This window comes from Thalia democratica, chromosome 6 (assembly GCF_965202585.1).
Source record: "Thalia democratica chromosome 6, ktThaDemo2.hap1.1, whole genome shotgun sequence".
In the NCBI taxonomy this organism is placed as follows: Eukaryota; Metazoa; Chordata; class Thaliacea; order Salpida; family Salpidae; genus Thalia; species Thalia democratica.
This window is the reverse complement of record NC_139170.1, coordinates 44,209,763-44,235,064: the sequence shown is the minus strand read 5'-3', so window position 1 is coordinate 44,235,064 and position 25,302 is coordinate 44,209,763. Positions and strand designations below refer to the sequence as shown.

The 25,302-nt window shown below is 24.3% G+C and overlaps 1 protein-coding gene across 1 annotated transcript; it reads left to right on the top strand.

Moving 5' to 3' along the window:
- Positions 1-18,947: 18,947 nt before the first annotated feature.
- LOC145839116 (uncharacterized) lies at positions 18,948-24,182 on the top strand. Its single transcript, XM_082946725.1, has 6 exons — positions 18,948-19,027; positions 20,172-20,343; positions 22,262-22,422; positions 22,638-22,754; positions 23,225-23,287; positions 23,497-24,182. The coding sequence occupies exons 1-6, from the start codon at positions 18,955-18,957 to the stop codon at positions 24,180-24,182; spliced, it is 1,272 nt and encodes a 423-aa protein (XP_082802851.1). The 5' UTR covers positions 18,948-18,954.
- Positions 24,183-25,302: the final 1,120 nt, after the last annotated feature.

Genomic DNA, 25,302 nt, shown 5'->3' with positions numbered 1-25,302 from the left:
GGTTTGGTTTTATATTTGAAGACAATTTTTATATATGTATTTTACTTCTTCAGTCTTTTTCTTAGTACAATAAAAAAAGTAAAACCTTATTTTTTATATGCAAAAGCTTTTCAGATTTTAACGAAAAAAACGTTATATATTATTTATTACTTACACTACGCAAGTTTAATTTTATTTAAAAATTAATTACCTTTTATTAATAATTAAAAGCAATTTTGTATGTTTTAACGCTTTAAATTGATTAGATTAAATCGTTTACATAAAAATAAAGTTCTTTTTTCAAAACAAAAGGTTGCAATAAACAATATTTTAGTTTTAACTTGCTGTTTTGTGCTTGCTAGTTATAAACAAACTCAAAACTAATTATAAGAAATTTTTTATTGTAGATTTACACTTAAAATTACATACTATTACAAAAAAAAATTAATATTTTTTTAATCAAAATTAATGCTCCAATTAATAAGGTACATTTTTTTAAACAACATATGTTTAAATATAAAACAAAAAACAGTGGGTACAAAAACATCTTTATGCAACTGCTTCAAAAACATAATAGTATAGGTACATGATATTTGTTTTATTCAAATAATGAAAATTTGTGTATATTTTTAATAAACAAACACTAAGAATTGATTAAAATTACCATGGATTTTGATAAGCTATAATGTATTCAAACATAAACTTCCTTAAATTTGTAAAACTAAATAAAAAAACTACTTATCTATATTATTTTTTAATGATTAAAGCTTACAAAGTTTAAAATCAGACACTTGTTATTTAGAAACTAAAAATAACACATGAAGTGTTTTTACGTTGTTACCGGTTAAAAAATAATTTTAGTATTATTAAATAATTTAAAGTGTAAATAAGATATCAGATTCAGATACTTAAAAGAATAAAACTGAAAAATATAAAAAGTATGTAAGTAAGTGTAAACTCAAAAACGTTTGTACGATATAAAAATCAGTACAATGCGTTTCGTAATTTGTTCATTTTTATTGTAAAAAATAGCTAATAATATAATAAGAACCTTTTAAAACAAATAACACAATAAACAATAAAAAACAATCAAGTATGTATAAAGCTTCATCAGTTTTAAAAAGTGACTTGATACTAACAGTAACAAAACAACTTATGTTAATCACCGGCAAGGCTAAAAACCATGAAGAGAATCGATCTGAATGTTTTATAATTTTAGTTAATAATGAAATGCAGGACAATTTATAATAGACTAAATTTTGTATTTAATTTCGTTTTATGGCTTAGTTTGTTGTTGTTTTCAAATATAAACTTATTTCAAAAAAAGTTTTAACATGCATTTATAAGATTAGCTAAAACATTTAAAATATACATTACCGACAACGTTACGTTTATTTTAATGCAAAAAATGTTAGCAGCTATGCTACTAAACGCTTCCGCAACAATTAAACTTAATCTAAATAGCATCCTACGCACAAAAGACCAGTAAAAATGTTTCTATTCAGTTAAATGTAATACAATGCAGAAACATTTGCGCGTTTAAAGTAACGTATCATTACCGATGCAAATGTTCAGAACTATTTAGTTACAAATAAGGCAACTACATGTTGATAAGTCAAACAACAGAAATAACTGTTACTTTTTGGTCGTTTTGAGCTTAAAATGTAGCAAATAGTTTGTAATTTCAGTTTAAAGATAAACTTGTACTTGTTATGTTTTGGTTGTAGTCATTACACTAATAAAATATATTTAAAGTTATTTAGAGATTGATGGTGAAGATAACTTTGAATAACAATGATTAATGATTACTTGTGTTGTAAAGTAACCGATTTGTTTAAAAAAGTTTTATTTTTTTTACGTGTAGTTTTACGTTAAAACAGTTTTAGCAACATTTCAATACGCATAAATAATTGGACTGAACAAAACTGCTACAATTTTTTAATACACACAAAAGTTTAAGATATGGATATAAACGCTTATCACACATAAATTGTACTCTTCTTAAAAAATGTAAAGCAGAGAGTAAACCTGATTGAACTCAAACAAAAAGCACAATTAAAATTGACATTAAAGTAACTTACTATTGCAGTTACATCTACGACTGCATGTTTTTGTGCTTTATAGTTAATAAAACTTAAAACTTTTACAATATTAAACTATGTAAATTTAAAAGAATTGCCTCTTACTATTACATTAAAGTTAATTAGAAAAACAAATGTTTTACAAAGTATTTTTTAGTTTTATTGATAAGCATTTAAGTATTTCAAAACCTGTTGTTCAGTTATACTTTTTATACAAGCACAGTTAAGTATAAATCAATCAATTATAACATTTATACAATTATCAATCAGCATCAATGTATTATAATTGATAAAGTATTAAAATAGTTTTGCAAAAGTTAAACAGTGAAGCTTAATTAAATATCTTTGAATATACGGCTATAACTTTTGAATATAGTAATATTAGTTGTACAAAAACATTGGTTGTTATAAACATATTAAAACGATAAAATGACTTATTAAGTACTAAAGAATGATTAGTTGTCAAATTTTTTGTATAAAAATAGTTTATTTTTTCCTTTATTTTACAAAAGCCCTAAACAACTTCAACTATTTTTAAATAAAAAATATTAATTTTCTTTACAAAACTTGTAATCGAACATAATTAAAAGTAAATCATTAGCATGTAAACAAAATTATATCATTTTATGGAACATTGATTAAATTTGTGAGTCAAGTAATTTAATTATTCGACATCAAAGTGTTTTTGAAGTAAAAGATTTACTTACACATTTCTTTATCTGTTTTTTTGACTTTTAAAGGTGAAGACAAAATACTTTAGAGGTAAGATGTAATAATTTTTGGAGTTGAATAAAGTTTGTCGTGATGTTATTCTTGCAGTTATTCTATTCTACTGTTATTTCTAAAACATATAAAATAATAATTTGTTTTAAATAAACAGGCTTTTTTTTCTATTAATTAAATCATCCTAAAAGTAAACTAAGTTTTAAAGCATAAGTTTGACAAAAAGTTATTGATAAGTATAGCAAATTTAAGAATTTGAAGTTTTGAAATAAAACGAGCTTTGTTAAGAACACTTCGAATAACTTTCATGTAAACTTCATTATATATTTTTCAAAGTTTAAGTAAGCTTGGCCAAATCGGAACATATGATTATTTTTAATCTGCTGTTTGAACAGCACTTTGTAGATTAAAAGGATTAATAATCGATTTGATCCGAATCGTTACATAGTGAATTAAAATATTTAACAGTAACATAATTTAATCAACTTGAAAGCAAACGACTTTAATTAGTATAGTATTAAAAACAGCTTAAGGGTGTGAAATAGTGAGTATTTTTATCTTTGTAACTGAATTAAATTTATTTTAGTAAAAAATTGTTTTAAAAATTTAGTTCAGAACTTTAGAAAACAAAAGTCAAAAACTTTACAAATACACAGTATTTTTTTGTTTAAAAATATAGAACAGTGTCACAGTGATTGAAACTTAACAAAAGCTAACAACTTAATTTGCTAGAAGTACTCATATCATTTAGGTGAACTTTTCTATCAAATTTATATATGTTGTTTTAATAGATCATACTTTTTTCTAAAACAGAGTTTTAATTTTAGCTTGTTTTTGTTGAGTTAACATATGTTTAAAATATTTTGATTAATCTTTAGTAATTCTTAGGTAGATGAGTAAACTTTTTAATATTTTGTTTAATGTAAAGTAAATTTCCTGTCGAGCTAGCAAAATATAAACAAGTTATTTAGAAGTTTATTGAACAAAAACGAAAAAAAAGTATGCTCAAATAAATTTTGGTTCAAGGACTTGGGTGCACCAAGTGAAAAGAGTCGCATCGAGTCGCATACCTTACATAAGTTTTGTTTACATGTCATTAAGGGTTAGTTACTTAATACTTTTAACATTATAATACTTTGTTATGTATTTTAAGTAAATTCGTTTTGTACAGTAAAACAATATAGTTGAGTTGTGTTACAATTTTTGGCTTAAATGATAAATCAGTATATTTACTTAATAACTTTATAAAAATTCTATATACATAGTTTTAATTAGAATCAATTTCGAAGCTTTTTTTTTTATTGTTTACGTACAAAATCCAGTTTAACAGCTAAATACACCATATAATTAAATGATAATTTATAGCTATTTGTACCTCAGAATGTTATGATAAGTTAAATAAAAAATTAAAAACTTCATCGTGAGATCTTTTTTGACTATTAGTATCGTATGCATTTCTTTATACTTTCAAGCCTAAAAGTTGTTTTATTAAAATATTATTATACGAAAGGAGCAGTTTGTTTTGTTTAAATAAAACTTTTACAGATGATTTTCAAAATTTTACGTGTTCTATGCTTATTTAAAATATTAAAGTTTAGATATTGTATTAGTGTTTTTCGTTACTCTAGATTTTATCGAAAAAAATATTTCATTTTTAGTCTGTTTCTTACATCTAATTTTAAAATTAAATTTTAAATATTATAAGTTGTTATTTCAAAAAAATAGAAAAAAAAATACAATGAAACAAGAATTGAAAACACATCAACACAAGTTTAAGAAGAATATTGGATTAGTTGTTTTTAAAGTCGTCATCAAAATATGTTTGTTTGTATCACAAAAACAATTTAACATCTCAAAGCAGCAAAGCTCATTTTAAAACTTTACAAGTTTAATAAAAAATTGAAAAGTTTATCAAAATGAAGTTAATTCTGATATAAAAAAATATTTTTTTTTCAAATCATATTTTTTTCTTAAATTTATCTAACTAATTCTAAACGTAAAATACTTTGAACGAATGCAACTATACTACGTTGTTTTAATATAAAGTTTTTTTTTCGAACATGAAACAGTTATTGACAACAATTTATTAACGACTAAAAAAGGGATGGAATTTGTCTTTGTTTTTTGAATTTTTTATAAATAACTTTAAAAGTTTTGCTTTAAAAACTTTTTCAAACATTTTTTTTTATTAAAAAATTTCTTTTAACGAAAAGTAGTAAAAATGTCCGAGTATAATAAATTAATATACAATCACGTAAATTGGTGCCCTTTATTAAATTGTGTGTAATACAAAAATATGTTAAATTTGACACTTTATATTTAGTTAAAATACTTGATGTAGTTAAACATCTATATGAGTTTATTTATAGAAGTTATTTTAAGTTTTTCTTTTAGATCATAATCACTAAAGTTGTACTTTTAAATCTAGGTAAGCTTACTGAACAATAGCATTTTATCAACAGTTATACTTTTTAACCAAAACAAAATCTTATAAATTTATTATAATAGCAAAAAACAAGTTTTTTTTTTTGATGTGATAACACATTACATTTAAATATTTATTAACATATTAGCACAAATAACAAGTTCTTTACATAAATTTCGCTGTAAACACAACAAAACTACAAAAATATTTTCTGCATAAAACTATTTTGTTTTCCCGTTGGAATGTATCTACAAAAGTGTGTAATGTTTTACAACTAAGTAAAAACATAATCTAATGATTTTCCACTGTATCATTAAAACACTGTGTTCAAATAACAAGTTTACATTGTTCTACCTATATTAAAGTTAAACATAAAAATTACTTACCGTCAACAAAAACATACATTGTATACTGTATAGTAAAAAATGTGCGCATTTTTATGTTATAGCTCACTTTATTCTGTTTTAAATAAAATATTTACAGTTGTAACGAGCTACATTCAAAAGACCTTACCCTTTAGATACATATTTTCACCAAACACATTAATCAATCACTCCGTCTAAATAGTTATCTAAAAATAGTTGTTTTACTTAAATAAGAAAACCACTAATGTTTGATAGAAGAAAGTGGGCATAAAACACTTCCGCTTGAGCAGATGGATGTGTGCTAAAGTAAACTTTAAACTGCTAGTTCAATATCCTATGATTTATAACACGTTTTTTAAAGTTTAAGCTGTAAGTTTCTTGCAGGTTTGTAAAGATGTGCTTGTAGTAAATTTTAAACTTAGTATTAAGTTTTTTGTTCATTAGTTAAGCTTTGTTTTAAGCACAATTATTTTACTAAAATTTTTGTGGCGCATGAGCAACTAAAAAAGTGTTTTATTATTTGTAGCCTGACAACTATTTGAGTTTTATTGCTAAATCTAACACTTTTTAAAATTGATTTACAGGCTAAAGATATTCAAAAATGAATTAGAAATTTTACACATGAATAGGGTAAGTTATAAAAAAAAGCATCTTAACACTTATTTTAGAGTATCTGTAATCATACAAGTACAAAGCATAAGTAGTTTTCTTTAAATTCAGATTTTTGATTTTGTAATAAACTATTTCAAGCTATGTTAGATTAGGACTTGAATTTTAATACTTTGAACTATTTTGGTATAGAACTGCACTAATTAAAAACAGTGTATTAAATTGTATATTTTGAGTTTCCTACAAAAAAAAGTATATGTAATGAATGTAAAGTCTTTGTAAAAATAAACTTTAGGAAGCTGATTAGATATGTAAAAAGCAGAGATAAAGTATACAAAACTGGTGTTAATAAAGAAAACTTGTTTTTAAATAATGCTGTTAAAACACAAAGCTTTTGAAAGTTTACTATACTTTATACTTTTATAATCAGATATATAACAACTATAAGTATAATTTTAAAAACTAACTTGTAAATAATATGTTGTAAATTGTAATATTCACATTAAACTGCACTTGTGAAATTAACAACAGTTTTTACTCAATGTGCTAAAGTTACCTTTCACAACATAATTTTTACTAACTTCATTGGATTACAAAATTAATGTTTTTATTTTTATAGTTTAGTACTTTATAAAAGAAAACTTTTGTTTCAGTTTTTAGTAAATAAGAATCATACTTTTCAAAAGTTTTTTTTATCATTAATTCAAAAATGAAAGGTAAAATGTGCAAATTAAATTTATTCTAAAGCACTTTTTTGTCTGTCAAAGTTATTTACCATAACTAAAAATTTTAAAAAGTTTCACATTCCTTCAATAGTTTCTAAAGCAATTTTCTTTTTAAACATTTTTTTAAGGAAAGTTAAAAAGCTGTTATTAAAATACATGTTTGATTTGATAATAGAAACTTTACAAAATGTGTAATATAGTATAGGAAAGAAACATATTGTACTAAATTTATCTTTGTTAAGTTTTAATTAGTTTAATTATGTTATAACTCAGATAAGGAGGATCTAATACAATAAATTAAAAAGTCAATATGTTGAACTTCAAAAAAAAATAGTATACTTAATTTAATTGATACGAGTTATCACTATTAGTTGTAAATTGAATCTTTAATGTTAACTTTTAAAACTTGAATAAAGTCTAAAACCTTTTAAGTGTAATTTCGACAAGTAAAATCTTTAGTATTCGACACAAATGCATTGAAATATTAATTAAATTTTAGAATTTTGATAAGTTTGAATTTACACTAGTAGATTTGTTTTTTGAAGTAAATTTTTATTGAGCTGTTCTAAAAATAAAACATTTTATTTGACATTTTACTTCAATCTTTATTTTGTATAAACCGTAAACTTTACAAATACACAATTTTAGGTGTATACGAAAAAAAGGTGCAGCCCCAATATTTTGGATTATTTATCAGTTTAATATTCTAGTAAATATTTACTTCTAAACGTTTTGTTTGTATATTTTTTAATAAAATAAAAACATAATAGCAAAAGTTGTTTTAAACTTTTATGCTGTTTGTTGTTTTTGTTTATAGAGTTTAAAGCAGTTAGTTTAAAATGAATTCTGTAGAAGTTTAATAAACAAACGGTAACTTAAGTTGTGCCTAGCTACAGTTTGCACATAAATATTTAATGACTTTTTAATGCTTATGACGTTTCAGATTAAATCTTTTAAATGTAAGTACTTTTTGAAACGGTTTGAAATTTTCAAATATTAAACTCATTAGAAAAGGACTGTTATAATACTTCAAAAAATTTAAAAACTTTAAATAATGAAGACAACAGAAATTTTTAAAACAATATTAAGTAATCACTATGTTTTATTTAATTAGTTTTTTTAATTTTAAATAGAATAATTCTTATGTCTAACAATCATGACATGTTTTGTTTTTGTAGAGATCTGGTAGCTATAGAAGGCAAGATATTACTATTTAAAAAATGTTTAATTTGTAAAAACTTAAATACATCAAATTTAAAATGTTTATATATATATTTTTAATTACAACATAACGCTTGTCACTACAACGGTTGAGTTTAATTTTATTTTTGGTTTAACTGTGTAGTAGTTTATAAATACACTTTTAAGTTTTGTTAGGTTGATAAACATAAGCTATTCTTAGATCAGCTATTTTTCTTTCCGAATAGTTTGACATGAGAAAAAAAGTGTGAAATGCTTTGTTTCATTATTAAACTGCCATGATAATAAGTCATTGACCAAAAATTTTTTGCTTGTTTACAAATTTTTTTGTTTGATACAGACGTATTTATAATTATGTTCTTCAAGTATAGCCGCAAGCTTAATTTTGTAGGAGTTTTTCAACACAAATTAGTATTGCAAAATTTAATTACAAATACCTATTTTTACAATGTGCAGTACAAGTTTATTAAAAAGAAGTAGATTTTGTTTTACTTAGTTTTAACAAGAAAAACAGTTAAAAAAGTATTTTACTTTTCTGTTGTAACTGTTAACTTCGTTTCAATCTCATAAATAAGAAAAATCTAATATGTTTCAAACGATACATTTCTTTTGTTAAAATGTTTGTTTATAGATTACAAACAAAATACCAAGAAACATTTTCTATTAAAAAATAGTATGCATTTTTTCTTAGTACTTTTTTGTAGAACAACAACTAAGCTTTTAAAGCGTTAATTTTTTATTCAAAATGTATGTAATGAGATATATAAAATAATTTTTGAGCATTAAAAATATATTATTTCACTAATTGACCTTACTAAAGGTACGAAACTTTAAAGAAGTTACACCCATTCTATAGCATTCAAACAAACTACAAGCGCTTAATCAACTAAAAAATATTTATAGTTAGCAAAATAAAATCTTAAATATTATAAGAAAATTTTAGAAAAGGTTGTTTTATATCATTTTAACATATTCTTTGATAATTAAGTGAGAAGTTAGGATTAGTTTTTTAAAACCTATGAAATGACTTAACATAGTAGTATGTGTTTGTTAATGTGATATTGTTTTAAGTTTCATTATAATTTAGAGTTTTAGTTAATTGTTTAAATTAAAGTTGAAAAGAAAAACTTTAGCTTAAGAAAAATGCAAACATTGAAACCTCTTTGTTTTGAATGAAAAAATAAATAGTAAACTACTTTTTAATCCACTTATTTAGTAGTAGCTGTTTATTTTGTGTTTTCCAGGTAACACATACTATTAAAACAACTTTATGTTTGATTTAAAGCTGATACGAACAAAATAAAATAATAATAAATTATTTACATAAGGTACTTGAGAACTTTTGTGTTGCACTAGTTATTGAAACAAAATAGTTACTAACCTATCAAAACAAGTATACTATCTTGAAAACAAATCAAGATAATATAGTAAATTACTTTATTTTGTATTACAAAAAACAGTTAAATGAAATTGTAAAACATGATTAGCTGTATGAATTAGAATCTTTTGTATACATTATCTACAACTAAACATAACCGTAACTTCAATACAAAAATTACTATACAAGTAAAGTGTTGTGGGAATGTTTTAGAAAATTGCTTTTGCATGTTTATTTTATTTTTTTCTTTGAAAATTTAAATGTTATAAAAATGAGATAAGTTTATAGTTAAAAGCTTAGTTTAAACACTAATGTGCTTTAAAGTGTTATAAAAGCCGAAGCATTTAACTGCGTTTTCAAGCAAAATGCAGATGTATGCATGCAGTTCAAGTAACGTATCATTAAATAAGTTTACAAAAATTTACGCGTCTTCACTCTGAAGAAAAAAGAGCTGTGAGCAGGTATAAATTGCAAGCTATTTTTAACTTCTTTCAGTTTTTCAAGGTTTTGTAAAGGCTGCAAGTATTGTTTAACTTTCAAGCCAGGTATTTTGAGTTTATTTTATTTCATTTTGCAGTTGTTAGTTTAAATTTAGCTAATTTTTTGGTTTTTTATCTAACTAATGCGTGTTTTGAAACTTTATAACTGCATTACCGAAAACTAATATAATGTAATGAAATTTTAGTTTTTTGATAATTCTTTTTCTAATAAAGATTAAAATAAATTAGAATTTAATTAATTAGCACATGCATTTATTTATAGTCTTTTGTTTAAGCAAGATTAATTTAATTAAACAGATTAGTGATCAATTGATTGAGATTCTTTTACAAACAAGCTTAAATTAGAAAATTATCATTAAGAGCTAAAATTTTGATATCTTTTTACATTTTGTAAAAGAAAATGTGTTATCCTTTTACAAACTAATAAAGCATAAAACTTTAAGATGTTTTTGATCAATACCAGCTAAATTTTGTTTATTAACATAATGTAAATTACGACATTAAAACAAAAATTTAATAAAAAAATTTTTGACTAACAAACTAAAGAGTTTAACAATACTTACACCTTAAATGTGCTCTGTTTACCTTGAAAATTACAAATGGTGCTCTTTGGTTAACTTAGGTTTTAAATATCTAAGTGAAATTTTGACTTAATTAAAACATTTTTGTTAAAAATATTAGTTGCAGGTGTATATTTATTTTATATTTCTAAAGTAACAGTAGAATAATATTAGAGCATTTAAAGCAGTTACTTTTTAAGTTTATTTTACTTAAAACCACTTAGAACTGTATTTATTAATCATTATAGTTAAATCATACTTGCAAATAAAGACGATGGGCATCAATTAGTTATGTTTATCTGTCAAAGTTTATATAATGGATTCATTATATGAAACAGCATACACTGACATTATTTTCAACTGTCAAGTACAAATTATCACTTAATATCAAATAAACTATCAATAACGGGTGCACGACTATTCAAATTCGGACAATTCAAATTAAAAAAAAATTGAAAGGGCCACAACTAAAGAAGTAATGTATATTTGTCAATCATAAAAAATATATGTAAGTCCTATTAATACCTACAAGGAATTTTTTTTTTATGCAAAATATTAAGTATTTTTCGAAATATGGCTTAAATAAAGTAAAAAACCAAGTTATTTTTAGTTTTTTAAAAATATATTAAGAAATATTAAAGACTTGCAAAAAAGAAAAAGAGGCTTGTAGTTTTCAATAAGATCAACATATATATTTATTATTTTTTTCAAATTTTATTACTTTTTGAGAAATAGTCTTTTGAATATTTTTTTAGGAATTGAATTGTCGGAAATTGAATTGTCCTAGTTTGAATTGTCATGTAACCATCAATAACAATCAAGTAAACAACATTTTTATGTTGTTAATAATGTAATAAACATAACATAAAAATTTTGAACAAACTCATAGTACTTAAAGCATATAACAAAAACTTTTTTTCATCTAAATAAGTATAGCACATCAAAAAGTATCCCGTCGGGTCAATTAAAGGTTCATTTAGCATAAAAAGATAGTTTTTAATAGTTGCAGTTAAAATGAAACACTATATTTATGTTTTAAATGAGCTACAGTTACCTTTTATGAGTTTGTTGCAAACATGCGATATGAGTAATATCCTGAGTTTAAGTAAATTAAAAAAGTTCTTGAGCATAATTGTTTTATGCAATGTTAAATGGTCAAAAGGAACAAAGTTAATACATTATCATCAGTCTTTTATGTTAGTATACTATAATAATAATTTAAGGCGTAAATGAGCTAGTAATAATTTTTTTTTATAACTAGTAGTTTTGATTCTTTGATTGAAATTAGTACAGTTTTAAAATAGATGACTAACGTTTAAAGCTGTTTTATACTGCTATAATAAAATGTTTGTATTTAAAATTTTTAAACTTTTAAAGTAATCCAAAATCTTTTACTAAGCAAGTATAAAGTATTTTTTTCCAAGAAAGTGATAATTGAATCTACTTATAAGTGAGTTTTAATTGTTTTTTAATTGTAAACAAAAGTATATTTAATAACAACTTTCAAGTTAAATATAAATTATGTGTAACTAAATTGATGTTACACTTTTTAAGTATCTACTTATTTAATGTAAATTTTTTTTAAAGTTTGAAAAGTTAAGTAAGGGATAGGAAACGACATTAAAAACTTAATGCATTACATTGGGTTAGTTGTAAATAAAAGATTTCAAATTAGTTGTTAAGCTAGAAGATTATAAAACTGTAAACTAATTTCAATTTGATTCTAACTTAACGTGCTATTTGTTATTGTTCAAATGTGATCGTAGTTTAATAGATTAACATCAATTAAGATAGAAGCAAATTGTTAGTTATTTACGGTTAAAAGTAAAGATTAAAACTGTATAATTTAATTATTAAAACTGTAAGTTTATGCTTAATTATTTTAATTGAAAATATCAGATAAAAACAACAGCTACCGTATAAGACTTTCACAAAATTTTTAGATCGTTGATAATAGCTCGATAAAATGTATTTAAAAAGGTGTGTGACTTTGGTGAGACGTTTTTAGTACAAAATAATTTGTTTTATGTTGCTGAAGCATACTAACAACTTTACATGGTTTTCTAATGCTTTTAGTTTCGCTACAGTGCGAGTAGTTTGTATTTTGTTACAATTTTTTTTTGCTTTTGGTAAACATCAAATATTCTTTCTACTATTTTTTGATGTTAGTATAGTGAAATTTTTCATTAAGCTGTCATAACTTTTTATTCTTAAATATTTTCGAAGTACTACTACTTTTATTAGCACATGGTTAAATATTTAAGGAGAGAATTACAAAAATTTAAAGTTTAAAAACAAAAGTTTTTTTAATTTACTTGAAAACTTTGTTAAGTAATTTAAGTCACAACCAACATAATGGTAAAGCAAATTATTAAAATAAATTTAGTTTACAAGTATCTAAAAAAGGTTTGTAGTAGATTAAAACTTTTAAAATAGTTTGTAGGTTTAGTTTTCTATGTTAACAATAGAAAAAAAAAGTTAAAAGTTTGATTCATTAACAGTTTCCCGTTGAACTTTAGTAACAGTGTAGCACTAAATCTTTGAAAAAGGATTTTGAAACAAATGCGTATTTAGTTGAGCAAACTTCGCAATACACATACTGTTTACAGTGCTGTTATTTTTAATAAGCTAAGTATTTACCTGAGGTTCATTGTTGATTGAGATATTCAAAAACTCTAACAGCCGCGAGCAATCAGAGTTTAATAAAATATTTGAAATATTCACACCTTTTTGTTTTGATAAGCAGGCAGTGCATAAATATAATACAAATTAGTAATTCAACTTGTTCGACTTCGTTGTAATCAAAGTAAGCATTAAGGTTTGTAATGAGTATAAATAACTTTTTTATTGCAAGATATATCAATTAATTTTTTAATCAAAAATTTATCAAAGTAAACCTTTTTTTTTGTTATTGTAAAAACACCCTTATTTTTCAAGTAAACTGCAATTTAGAACAATTTACGGGTATTTAAAATTTACATGTAGTGATAATCACTATATCATATTAGGAAAAACAGTAACTTATTAGTCAAACTTCAGAGTTGTTAACCTAATCTATCTTTTCAATCAATTAAGCTAAACAAAAACACTACTGAAACATATTAAACCAGAGAAAGTATAAATTTAAGTTTTACCAGTGTATCTGTGAAAAGTGAACTTAATAGTAAGTTTTAAGTTTTGTAAATAACTTTATGAAATAATATTCAGACCAGATTTTTAAGATTTTAAAGTCTAGACCTTATTTTATCTTTAACTATATATAGTACAAATAGTGTTCAAACTCATCTTAAAGTTTACATAAAATATGAGTTTTAAACCCTTAAAACTTAAAACTTTAAAAAACAGTTTAAGTAGGTTATTTTTCGAAAAGTTGAAAGATTATTTGAACGAATTCAAGTTATAATATTTGTAAAGTAATTACATACTTTGTTAAGCTTTGTTTAAATTTTTAAATATGTGCGTTCAGAAATTATTTTCACCTGACCTTAACAACATCCCAGAAAGAAATCAATAAAAGATTTCAAAAAAAAATAATTACAATGTTTTTGTTTTTTTTTTTGTTGTAAAGCAGTATACACATTACGATAACAAAAGTTAGAAAATTGTTTAATTCAGAACAAACTTTGTACAACTAAATAAATACAAATTAAAAACTATGTTTTAAGTAAATTAGAGAGTTTTTAAGGTGTTGAAACGCTTTGTTAACTCGAAGGTTTTATCATCTTAAAACCAAAGTATATGATTTTCTAAAGAAGTTTCAAAAAAAAAAAGATTTTTAATAATTTAGACCAATACTCTTTTATTATTTTTAATGCTTAAAAAATATATGTAAGATACTACCTGCTACTTATAATATAATCAGCTGCAATAAAGTTTTATAAATATGAAACTTGTAAGGCTTAATGTAAAAAATAATATTTAAATAGTAAACATCAGAAAATAAATAAAGTAACCAAGGTTTGAGACATAAAGCCTTTATCGAGAAAAAGAGGACACTCAATAATTTACTAAAAGCTTTTTTCTAAGTTATGACTACTGGCTTATTAAAAATAAGTTTACTGAGTCTAACTATATTTTAGTAATTTGAGTAATAAAGTTTAAATTGTGAAGTCTGAAAAATAGTTTAAGTTTTTTTTTAATATAGAACAAAATATTTGAACTTAAAACAAAAAAAATTAAGTTTTAATATGTACAAAGGTGGAAAATGTAAGTTTTATGAACCATGATAGTAATATATTAACAAGATATTTTAATTAGTTGACATCAAAGCCTTAAATAAAGTAACATAATTTCACCTTGAGTCATAAAACTTCTTTGAAAAAAAAACTTTTTTAGGCGCAATAGTTTAAGTCAGGGGTCGGCAAACTGCGGCCCGCGGGCCAATTGCGGCCCGCGAAGGGTAAATCTGCGGCCCGCGAGCACGTTATTTTTTTGAATGGAATGCGGCCCGCGAAAGAAAATTTTGTGGCCCTCGAGCATGTAAAAGTGGCCCGCTGAGCAAAAATATATTTCAAGCAAATTTTTTTTCGGTAATTCGATTTAATTTGTTTAGTTTGGTTTTAAGTCTCTGTATAACAATTATAAGTAATTAGAAGAAGTTACTACTTTAATTTAAAAGTGTGAAAAAGACAGATTAGCATTCTAACAGGATATTTTTCTGAGTTTCATATAACTTCTATTTTACAACAGCAAGTAATTATCTGAAAAAAGAGTGCTTGAATTTAATAAGTTAGTTATATTATACCTATTTATCAAAAAAACTAAATGCAAATGTTTTCCATTTTGTACAAAAGTAATGCACAGTAATTAACTAAAGTGTCATTTCTTTATAGCTTAGATATTCTTTCCAATATTTTTTATACCTAGGTTTCTTTTATATATTTTTTTATTTGTAAATGTTATGTTTTAGTGTAAAAACATTTAAAAAAACATAGTTGTAAGAAAAAAAGGTTTATTTAAGTTTTGTTTTGACACATTTTAATTTTTTAGAAGTTTTCTTTGCACTTGAACTAATTTATATGCACACTAACTTAAAAAATGCTCATATTTTAAACCACTTTTCATAAAATACTTTAGTTAGTTTAAGTTTAGTTTATGCATAATTTTCTAAGTTTGTTTTTTCTACATGTAATATCTAAATTTGTACAGACACAATTAAAACAATATATATGACATAAACTAATATAGTTTTTGTTAGGTATACATTTTCATTTTTCAAACATTGATTTTGTCAAACTAAGTTAACTTTTATGCTTTGCATATCAATACACACATTTGTTGTTTTTTGGAGCTACCTATTTAATATAAATTAGACTTAGGGATAGTTTATAAACATTGACACACACTCAGACTATCACTATTTGAAGACTTCAAATCTCAGGCCAACTAAGTCATTTTATAAGTTTTTGGCTAGAATTGTTTTTTGTATACAAAACTATCAGGAATGTTTTTGTTAATTCAGGCTGGCTTTTTTGCTTAAAAAAGGGGCAAATTAAACTTATAACGTAAGTTTTGCTCAACCCAAAGTGTTAGTTTCAGTTATAATATATGTTATAATATATCAAGTTCAAGCTTTGAACTAGAAAATTTATGCTTAAAATTTTTGGAAAAAAACTTGAATTTGAGAATTTTTGAAAAAGCCTGGAGTTTCAAACAACTTTTACATGTAAAGTAGTGAAATTTCGATTTGACACAAAAATTTAGCAAATAAACATTTCTTTATTAAAAGATATACTAAAGTAGCTTAACAGTGTTTTTTTAATATTGATATACTTTATAAGACACTTTTTAAACTTTAATTAAACTTTATACTAAAAATAAAAGAAGGAGTTGTACTTCTAAAAACTTTTGGTGCATTGCACCTTTACTTGTAAAACTTCACCGATTGTTGTGCTTCGTGTTTGAACTAAACCAAGAAATTATACTAAAGTGTCAAAGTTAAAAAAACATCTCTAATAAAAATTCTCAGATGAGCAATAGTTTTTCTATCAGTGCTCTCATCTTAACATATTTATTAAAGTCAAAATTTGATTTATGCGACTTTACAACCTTAATGCATTTCCTAAATAGGACTTTTTGTTGTCATTGAAGAAATAAACAAAAGTTTTTATTACTGCCAACAAAAATTCTTTAAAAATGTTTTCAATTATAAACGGTATCTCATTATTAATAATAAATTTTGCTACTTTATAACTTGCCTTAACAACTTTTTTCTGATAATTCTATAGTTACTGAAGTTAATCATGTGCTTTGTTGGAACTGACTTTGGTGATTTGTTTTTTTATCGTTTCTCGCAATAACTCCTAACTAACGTTTTTTTTTTTGTTGCTCGTCTTTTATTTTACAACTAATACTTTTGAATTCTTATTGCAGATAAAGAATTGCTGTAATGCTTAATAAAAAAGAGGTTTTTCTCTTCGCTAATGACTCAATTAAGTTTTATACTTTTGTTAAAAATGTTTAAGAAAACTAATTGTCCATTCCAGCTGACTTTTATTTTTTGGCATGTAATTTGTTTACTGTTAATAAGTTTCATTATTTCTTTATGTTGTTAACTTTGTTTTAACTGGGTTGCTACACAAACAGGCTATTTTAAAAGCTTGAAAACTCAGATGTGTGTAAAACTTTTATTTCAAAAACTTTAAATAAATCTTAAAATTCACAGAATAGTTTTTATGACTGTACTGTAGTTTACTAATTGTAGTTTTTTCTTGTTTTTTTTACACTTTGTGTACTTTTTAATGATGATGATATTTTAACTAGGTACTTCAGCTTGACTTACAACGATTTACTAGCTTTTTAAACTTTTAATGAACTTAGGCTGGTTGATACAACTCAGACACTTTTGCTTTTTCACCGGCAACCATGTAAAATACTAATTATTAATAAGATATTTTATTTAAGTATTCGAGAATTAATTAAGTTAAAGAATTTTTTCTAGCTTTCTATAATACAAACAGGTATTAATTTTATTAAATTAACTAATTACTAAATTTTTTAATGAATGTAAACTATTTAACACGCAAAAACTTTTTTTTGAAGTTAATATTCTTCGAAATATGAAAAAAGGGGTTGATAATATAACAAATATATAAAAGTAACCAATAAATTGTCTTTCAAGTTTGGTTTTTATAGAGAGTTAAATTGTATGTAAAATTACAAAAGTAATAAATTTAACTTAGTAAGTGCTTATGAAAGTACATAGTTTATTAACACTTAAGTATCTTAGTCAATGTAAATTGTATTTAATTTAATTTAAATAGTCATTCTATGTATAGCTAAAAGTTATTTAAAATGATAAGGTGAATAAAAGTAAAACTTTTCTCTAGTGTGACTAAAACTAAAACCAAAAGATTATTCAAATGTCACTAAAACTAAAACTGCGGCCCGCGAAGACTTTGTAAACTTGAAATTTGGCCCGCGACCACCAACTGCCTGCCGACCCCTGGTTTAAGTAGAAGTTTGTTTTGAAATATATGTTAAACTATAGCTAGTATGTTTTAGCAAAGTGTTTTAATTACTTTTTCTTGTTTAGAAGACGATATAAAAATGTTTAGTAGCTATAATGTTGTGATTTAAAAAACACACTTACTTGTTATAATTTTAGAACTTCTGAATTTTGTTTTGTTAACTTTAACACACTTTAGAAGGACAAATTGTTTAAAAACTTAATTATTAAAAGAGACTTAACATATAGAAGAAAACTATAATACAAATATAAACTGTGTTTTATCGTTTATTAAGTATGAGTTAAATTTTGTTAGTTTTTAAAAAAGTACTTACAAATGAAAGAGTTTGATTACATAAACTTAAATTTTTAGTTTAGGATGCACAAAACTACTCAATATAAGTTATTGTATAAAGTTAAAAAAATTACTTTCAGTAAAATGTAATACCAACATATTTTCTTATAAGTTTCATCAATTTTAATTTAAGTACTACTCAATTTTCAAATTATGTATGATGGTTTATTCTCTAATACAAATTTTATCAAGTTACCTCTTAATATTATGTTTTTTAAATTTAAGTAATAAAAAAGTTATGTTGTTGGTATAGAACAGTTTCTTCAAAGCCTCAATTTCGCATACTGTATGCTAGAAAGGGTATTTATTATCATTTACAACTATTAGAACATTATTAGCTAAACTTTGGAGTTAAACAATTAAACTTAGTTTTTGGTAAATATAGTTAGGAGATGAACGATACAAAAACTAAAAAACTTTGAGCTAAAATCAACACTTATATATAAAATTTGCTTTTTAAGCATTTTATTGTTTTGCACAAGTTTTTTTTTTTGGTTGCGTTTTTGTTTTAGTTAAAAACAAACATTTTAACTTGTTTAGCAGTATCTGCTTGAGTTTTGTTTAACACAGTTATAAACTTTTATTTTTACAGACGTTTACATTTATTATGAGTTTAATAATGTTTTCCATTGTCTGGATATATATATCCACTTTCATTTTGGGATCATTTGCATACAAAGGTTAGTTACTTCATTAGTACTTGAACTTTTCATTAATTTTAAAACAAAAGTATTAAGGTAAAAATGTATGAAAATGGTGGTATTAGTTATTCTAAGTAGTCAATTTAGAAATGTTTAACATAGCATTAAAAACGCAATTGGCATACTTTAATCTCAAATAACATTTTATTGTTTGTTTATTATTAACTATTCAGTATTCAAAAATAGTTTTTCATAATGACTTTATAAGTTAGACTTCTTGGTTACTATTACTAAGCCTTTGACAGTTAAATATATTACAGCAAGTTAGTCTGTTGTTTAAAACTACTATTAAGAATGTAGAAATTTTGTAACACTGCATCAAGTAAAACGAAATCTTATTGCTTTTTTATAACAACTAATGATATAAAACTAAAAGTCTAGATTTAAAAAAAAAACAATTTTTTAAACTCCAAAGCATTTATCACATCAACTATGCAGTATTAACTAACAAAATAAATTTTTATTTATTAACAAATAGTTGCTTAATTTAAATCTTAATGTTAAAAAGAAATTTCACTTGGCCTTTTATGACATAGAAAATTATGTTATTCATATAGAAGTACATAGTTTTGTTTTAATGAAAAACATATATATTTAATATCAAAAACTTATCAGGGTTTAAAAGTAGTAAACAAAACCGTTTTTTATTTGAACTAATTTTGAATATAACTTTATAATAAATAGCAATTAACAAATATATTATTTTTTGTAAAACATTTTTAATAGTTTATAATTCATTTTAATTTTTCACCAATAACTTTTCAAAGTAATTTTCAAATTAGAAAAAAACAATGCAGTTCAATGCGTTTTTAAGGTTATCAATTACTTAATGAGATGAAACTAGTAAAACTTTTTGTAAGACTTAAATCATAATAATGACATCCTACATTGCATTTTGAGATATTCAACTTATATGTTAAACAATTAATCAGCTGTTGAAAGTTAATAACTTTTATAAATACATATTAAATTTAATAACAAAAAAAACATTTCTATAAAATAACAAGTTTATATCTTATTTTATTTTTTTTTATTTAATATACCTAGACTTATTTAAATAGTTAAAAATGTATGTATACGTTTCTAGCCAACAATGAAAGAAACCACTTTTTTTTTCTCACAGGGGGGAATTTTCCCTCAGATGAGGAACATTCGCGCAAAAGGAGGTCCATGTTGGGTTTCCACACCGCCATCAAGTGTTACAATTGGGAAGTGGACGTTCTGGCCAGTTACGCCACCTACGGCTGCTTTTGCGGCCCCAGCGGTGACGGAATACCCATAGATGAAACTGACAAGTTTGTTTCTATAAATAAAGTATAAATAGTTTAATTTATAGTAAACAACTTTTTTAACTAAACATTATTAAGTGTTCTTGAGAATATGAAATTGTAGGAGTTTTTGTTAAAATTCTTTTTTTTTCTATACACTAGTAGCTCTAATTAGTTTGATATCGAATTTAAAGTATAATTTCTACTCTACAGTTTTTAGTACACTTAAAAATTTAGTTTATATTATTTATCAGAATTTAAATGTCTTTAATTAACTAAGCATTTTTATTTATTCATAGGTAAGCAAAACTTTATAGCAGTGTTAAACTTTGTTTAAAAACCTTAGATTATTTGAAAAAAAAGAAACCCGTTTATAAGCTACAAAGGGTTAAAGCAATGCAATAAAACTATTAAGTAAGTCTATATGTTATTCTAACCTACTGATTTTTTTTAAGTCCTAAGTTGACGGACCGTAATTTTTAAATTATTTTAAAGTATAGAAGATAGACAGCTTAAAATAACTTGGAGTTATTTGATTTTGAAGATCATTTCGCTGATTAAAAGTTACTAATTCGTTTTTTCTTTGTTAAAAATTCTTCAAGTTATCACTTTAATGATGAGTTCTGTGAAATAGATATTTTCAAAAAAATTAGCACTTTATCAAAAATTTAATGCAAAGTTTATTGTTAAATAGCTTGATTTAAACTTAAAAAAAGTAAAAACATTTGCTAATAGCTTAAGTCGAATGCACAGTTCACAGTTAGGGCTTGCACATATGATTACGGTAATAATGAAACTGGTAATCGATTTTTAAGCTAGTAATAGCGAATTATTAAACTATCAGCTCAAAGCGTCGCGTGGGTTCGAAATCTACATTTATCAAAATTGCATTGTTGTGCTAATAATTGTACTTTAGCGCTTTTGATAAAAAAATACTGATGAAACAAACTCGTGCGTAATATATTAACTTTGAGGCTTACAAACAGATCTAGAAAATTATAAAAGGCTGATCGTTTTTTTTTTAAAGATTATCGTTAAAGCTTAGTGTTGTTGCTTTTATTAAATACGGTTTACTATTTTTTAACCGTTTGATGTTAAAACTAAACCAAAAACTTAACAGAACTTTAACGACCTTGTACATTTTAAAGAATAAAAAGTTGTTTGCAAGCATTTAACAAAATGTTAAGTTAAAACTTTTAAAAAATTTTGATATAGCTTTCAGTCATATATTAGGTATTTTATTTGTCTGTTTTTTATCTGTAATTAAATTAATTTAAACTGATTTCAAATTATATTAAATGAGCCACAATCAAGCAACATATACTTAGATGCAGCATTTTTAACTTAAAACAAGAACTTTTTTATAATACTTTATTTACAAACAAATGTTGCAAAAAAAATAATTTCGTAGAAACGGTAAAATTTAGTTTTAAACCTTGTTATTAAAATAATCTAACTACAACTGTTTAAACACTATAAATGCGCAAAAACTATTACTATAAAGTTATTTTTCAGTATATATGTAACTATAGTAGTTAACGCTCAGATAAACATTTATGTTGATAGATTTTTTGCTTAATTTTAAAACTAAGAACAGCTTCCTACTAAAATCAATTCACTGTTCGTACACGACTATATAGAATTTTTTATCACAAGAAAGTTTAACAAAGAAATAGTTTTTATTTACTTGTATAAATTATGTTTAACTTAGGAAAAAAGAGTTATTCTAAAAAAGAAAACGTTTTTTATAGTATCTATGCAAATCAATACAAAATACAATCCACTGTGTACTCCGTACATTTCTAAACTTTTAATATGTTAACTATAACTGATAAAACATAACTAAAAACTTTAACAGCCAGACAACAAGTTGCGGTGTTTAAAAAATAAAATTAAAAAAACAATTGTTTCTTTTTTAAATTATTTTATAAAACAAACACTACAGTTGCTGCAAGACCCATGACGCTTGTTACGCAAGAGCGAACACGGAAAAGCGCGAACCAAGCGGGTTGTGGGGCAGGTTCGTCAACTACATCCACGAAAAAACATCCAACATGCTGGTCGGATACCAAAACAAATGCACCAACGGAACCATCCTCTGCCAAAGTTTGTTGTTTTGATAATTAGAATGGTTTGTGGTTAAATTAATAGCTAGTAGTTTAGTGGAAGCTGTGCTTGGGTTATTTGATAAATTTCAATTAAAAAAATAAATGCATTCGGTTTAATATATAACACAAGAAGGTTTTTTTTGACAATAATTAAGTGTTCTATCCACCTCAGTTTCAATGTTTGTTCTAAATTGTTAATTTATTTTCATACAGCTGACGACACTCATGCCAAGGCATTGTGCAATTGCGATAGAAACGCTGCTATTTGTTTTGCTAAAAACTATCACACTTTCAGGCCTCAGTTTCTAAACTTATCCACTGAAACTTATTGTTAGTTTGAACTTTTGGTATTTTGTAATGTCTGTAGAGCATCGTTTTTTTTACTAATGTAAAAACTTTGTTGTACTACAATTTAAACAGTAGTTTACTATTAATTTTATTAAAAATAAGTATTAACTAAATAAATATTAAATTGATTTTCGTTTTCGTAAAATCCATAATTGAAAGCTTTTATAAAAGCACTTATTTTCTAGAAAGCTGTTTTAGCTACTTTTAACAAAAGATTATGTTTAAAAAGTTAGTTAAACTCGTATGGTGATCGTTAACAAAACGTAAATAAACTTAAAAACTCAAACTACTCATAAAACTAGTGTATGTGGCAAAAAAGTAGTGTGTTTTTTATATTTTGTCAATTTAAAGTAAAAAAATACAAACTTTTTAGAGTTGAATTTGTTTCAAAACGAATAACTTATGTTATAATTAAGAAACTTCAACTTAAATAACAAAATATATTTTTAAAGGCTATGACACTGTCAATAGATCAAAACTTGATTATACCGTTCCTGAACATATTAAGCAACAGAGTAAGTTTTTTTTAATTTTTTTCAAAAAATAGAAACATAATTTGTTGTAACAGTTAGCTGATGTTTACTAAAAAGTTTCAAAAAATAAGCAAATATAGACGGTTTAAAAAATGTGAAAAGTAATTTACAACTCAAGAGTAATTTAATAAAAAAAATGTTATTTAGCTATTAAGTAATTATCCAGTATGTTAAAGCTGTTTTTTTTTCAGAAATATTCATTACTGCTGAAGGTGTGCTGATTGAAAACGGTAATTCTACAATTAAAAACTATTCAAAATCAACTATAGTGCCTGAAGTGTTGAACAAAATAAACTTTATAACAAGCAAGGTTGATCACACTATAGAAACGAGAAAAGGTGATAAAAATGCTAAACAGACTGAAGTGTACCCGACAGTCACCACCAGTCTACCTACAAGCTTTCCTGTTGAAATAAACAATACTGTTTCGAAAGACCGAACTTCACAAGTCGTAACAACTAGTACAATTTCAAATACTTTAATAGAAACTACCAAAAGTAAAAATGTAATCAATGGCTTAGGTTCCAAAACAGACCTTGATAAAAACAAAACCAACACGCCAGTAAAAAGCACCTCAAAAGATGTGATTCCAACTCAGACGCCGAGAACCGTTGTAAATGCAGATGAAGACAGAGAAACAAACGTTGACACCTCAACAAGTGAGAACGAACTGGACACGCCTCGTGAAAAGTACTCAAGAAACTTCATATACATGGTCGCCGCCCTGCTCGTCTTCTGCCTGTGCTGCTGCTACTTCTTCGTGTGGAGGTATTCCAAGCTGCCCCTCTTCCCACACAAGAACCATCCCGACTTCACCAAAGGAGTTTTGACCGAAAAACCGCCGATTGAAAGTTCGTACGAAGAAATAAAGGTGTGACTGGAGTTGTGTGTAGCGGTGGATATGTTGTATTAAATGAAACAATAAGCGTGGTAATAATGATTAAAATTTTAGAAGGTGTAACTTCAAATTAAGGTGTTATTAAGATAAAAAAGTCCTTATGTTTATTTTTTTATTTATTTTTAATTATTTTAAATGCAGAATTTTTTTTAACAAAGTTAATATGTTTATAGTTTGAAACTATGTAATTGCAAGCAAATGTTACTCAAGTCTATGTGTCTTTACTATTTAAGTTACAACAGATATTTTAAGTATGTACTATAAAGATCATAGTTTTAAGGTACTTTTAGTCAAAGTTGGTTGTCTTTATGTGATAAAAAGCGTTTACTTAAGTTTGTTCAAGATTAAAAGCGAGTGGAAAGAAACGTCTTAAAACAAAGATAATGCTTGTATTATAATTTGGCTTTTGCCAACTTTAAGATAACAGCTATTTAAACTTCTATTTAAATTTGAAGTATGTTAAGACATAATTGTTGATTAATTCTAGTATATATTAAAAAGTTTAAGCTTGTATAAAAAACTTAAATGCTTAAGATATATTTTTTAGCACAACTTTTATCTTTATTTTCAATTTCATGATACTACTTAACTTTTTTTACTGATATTAAGCATTTAAAATGCTTTGTAGTATAAAGATTTCAAAAATTTTGTATTTCTTAAATCTTAAGCTTTAGTATTTTTTAAAGGATAAAAAATACATCGAATAATTGATTGCAAATCTGTTTGTTTTTGAAGAAAATTAGGTAAGTATTATACATTTTGTTTTTTATAACCTTTCACTTTAAAAATAAGTGATCATATGTACCTTCAACAGGTTTAGCATGTTCGTTTGAGTATGTTTAATTAGTTTGACTTGAAAGTTTATTAATTAAAGCTTTTGTCTTTTTGTATTCTTTTTTGTTTTGGTGTAATGTATATATGCTTTATTTATTCTCAAACTTTATTACCAATCAAATCACTCAATTATCTATATTTCAATCTACATTGTTAGGTTTTTTTAAAACAAGTATTTTTGTTATTTAAGATGTTTGGTAACTAAATTGAATCATATTTAAAGTTTTTAGGGAAACTATTTATTCGTGTGTGGCACTTGATTTGT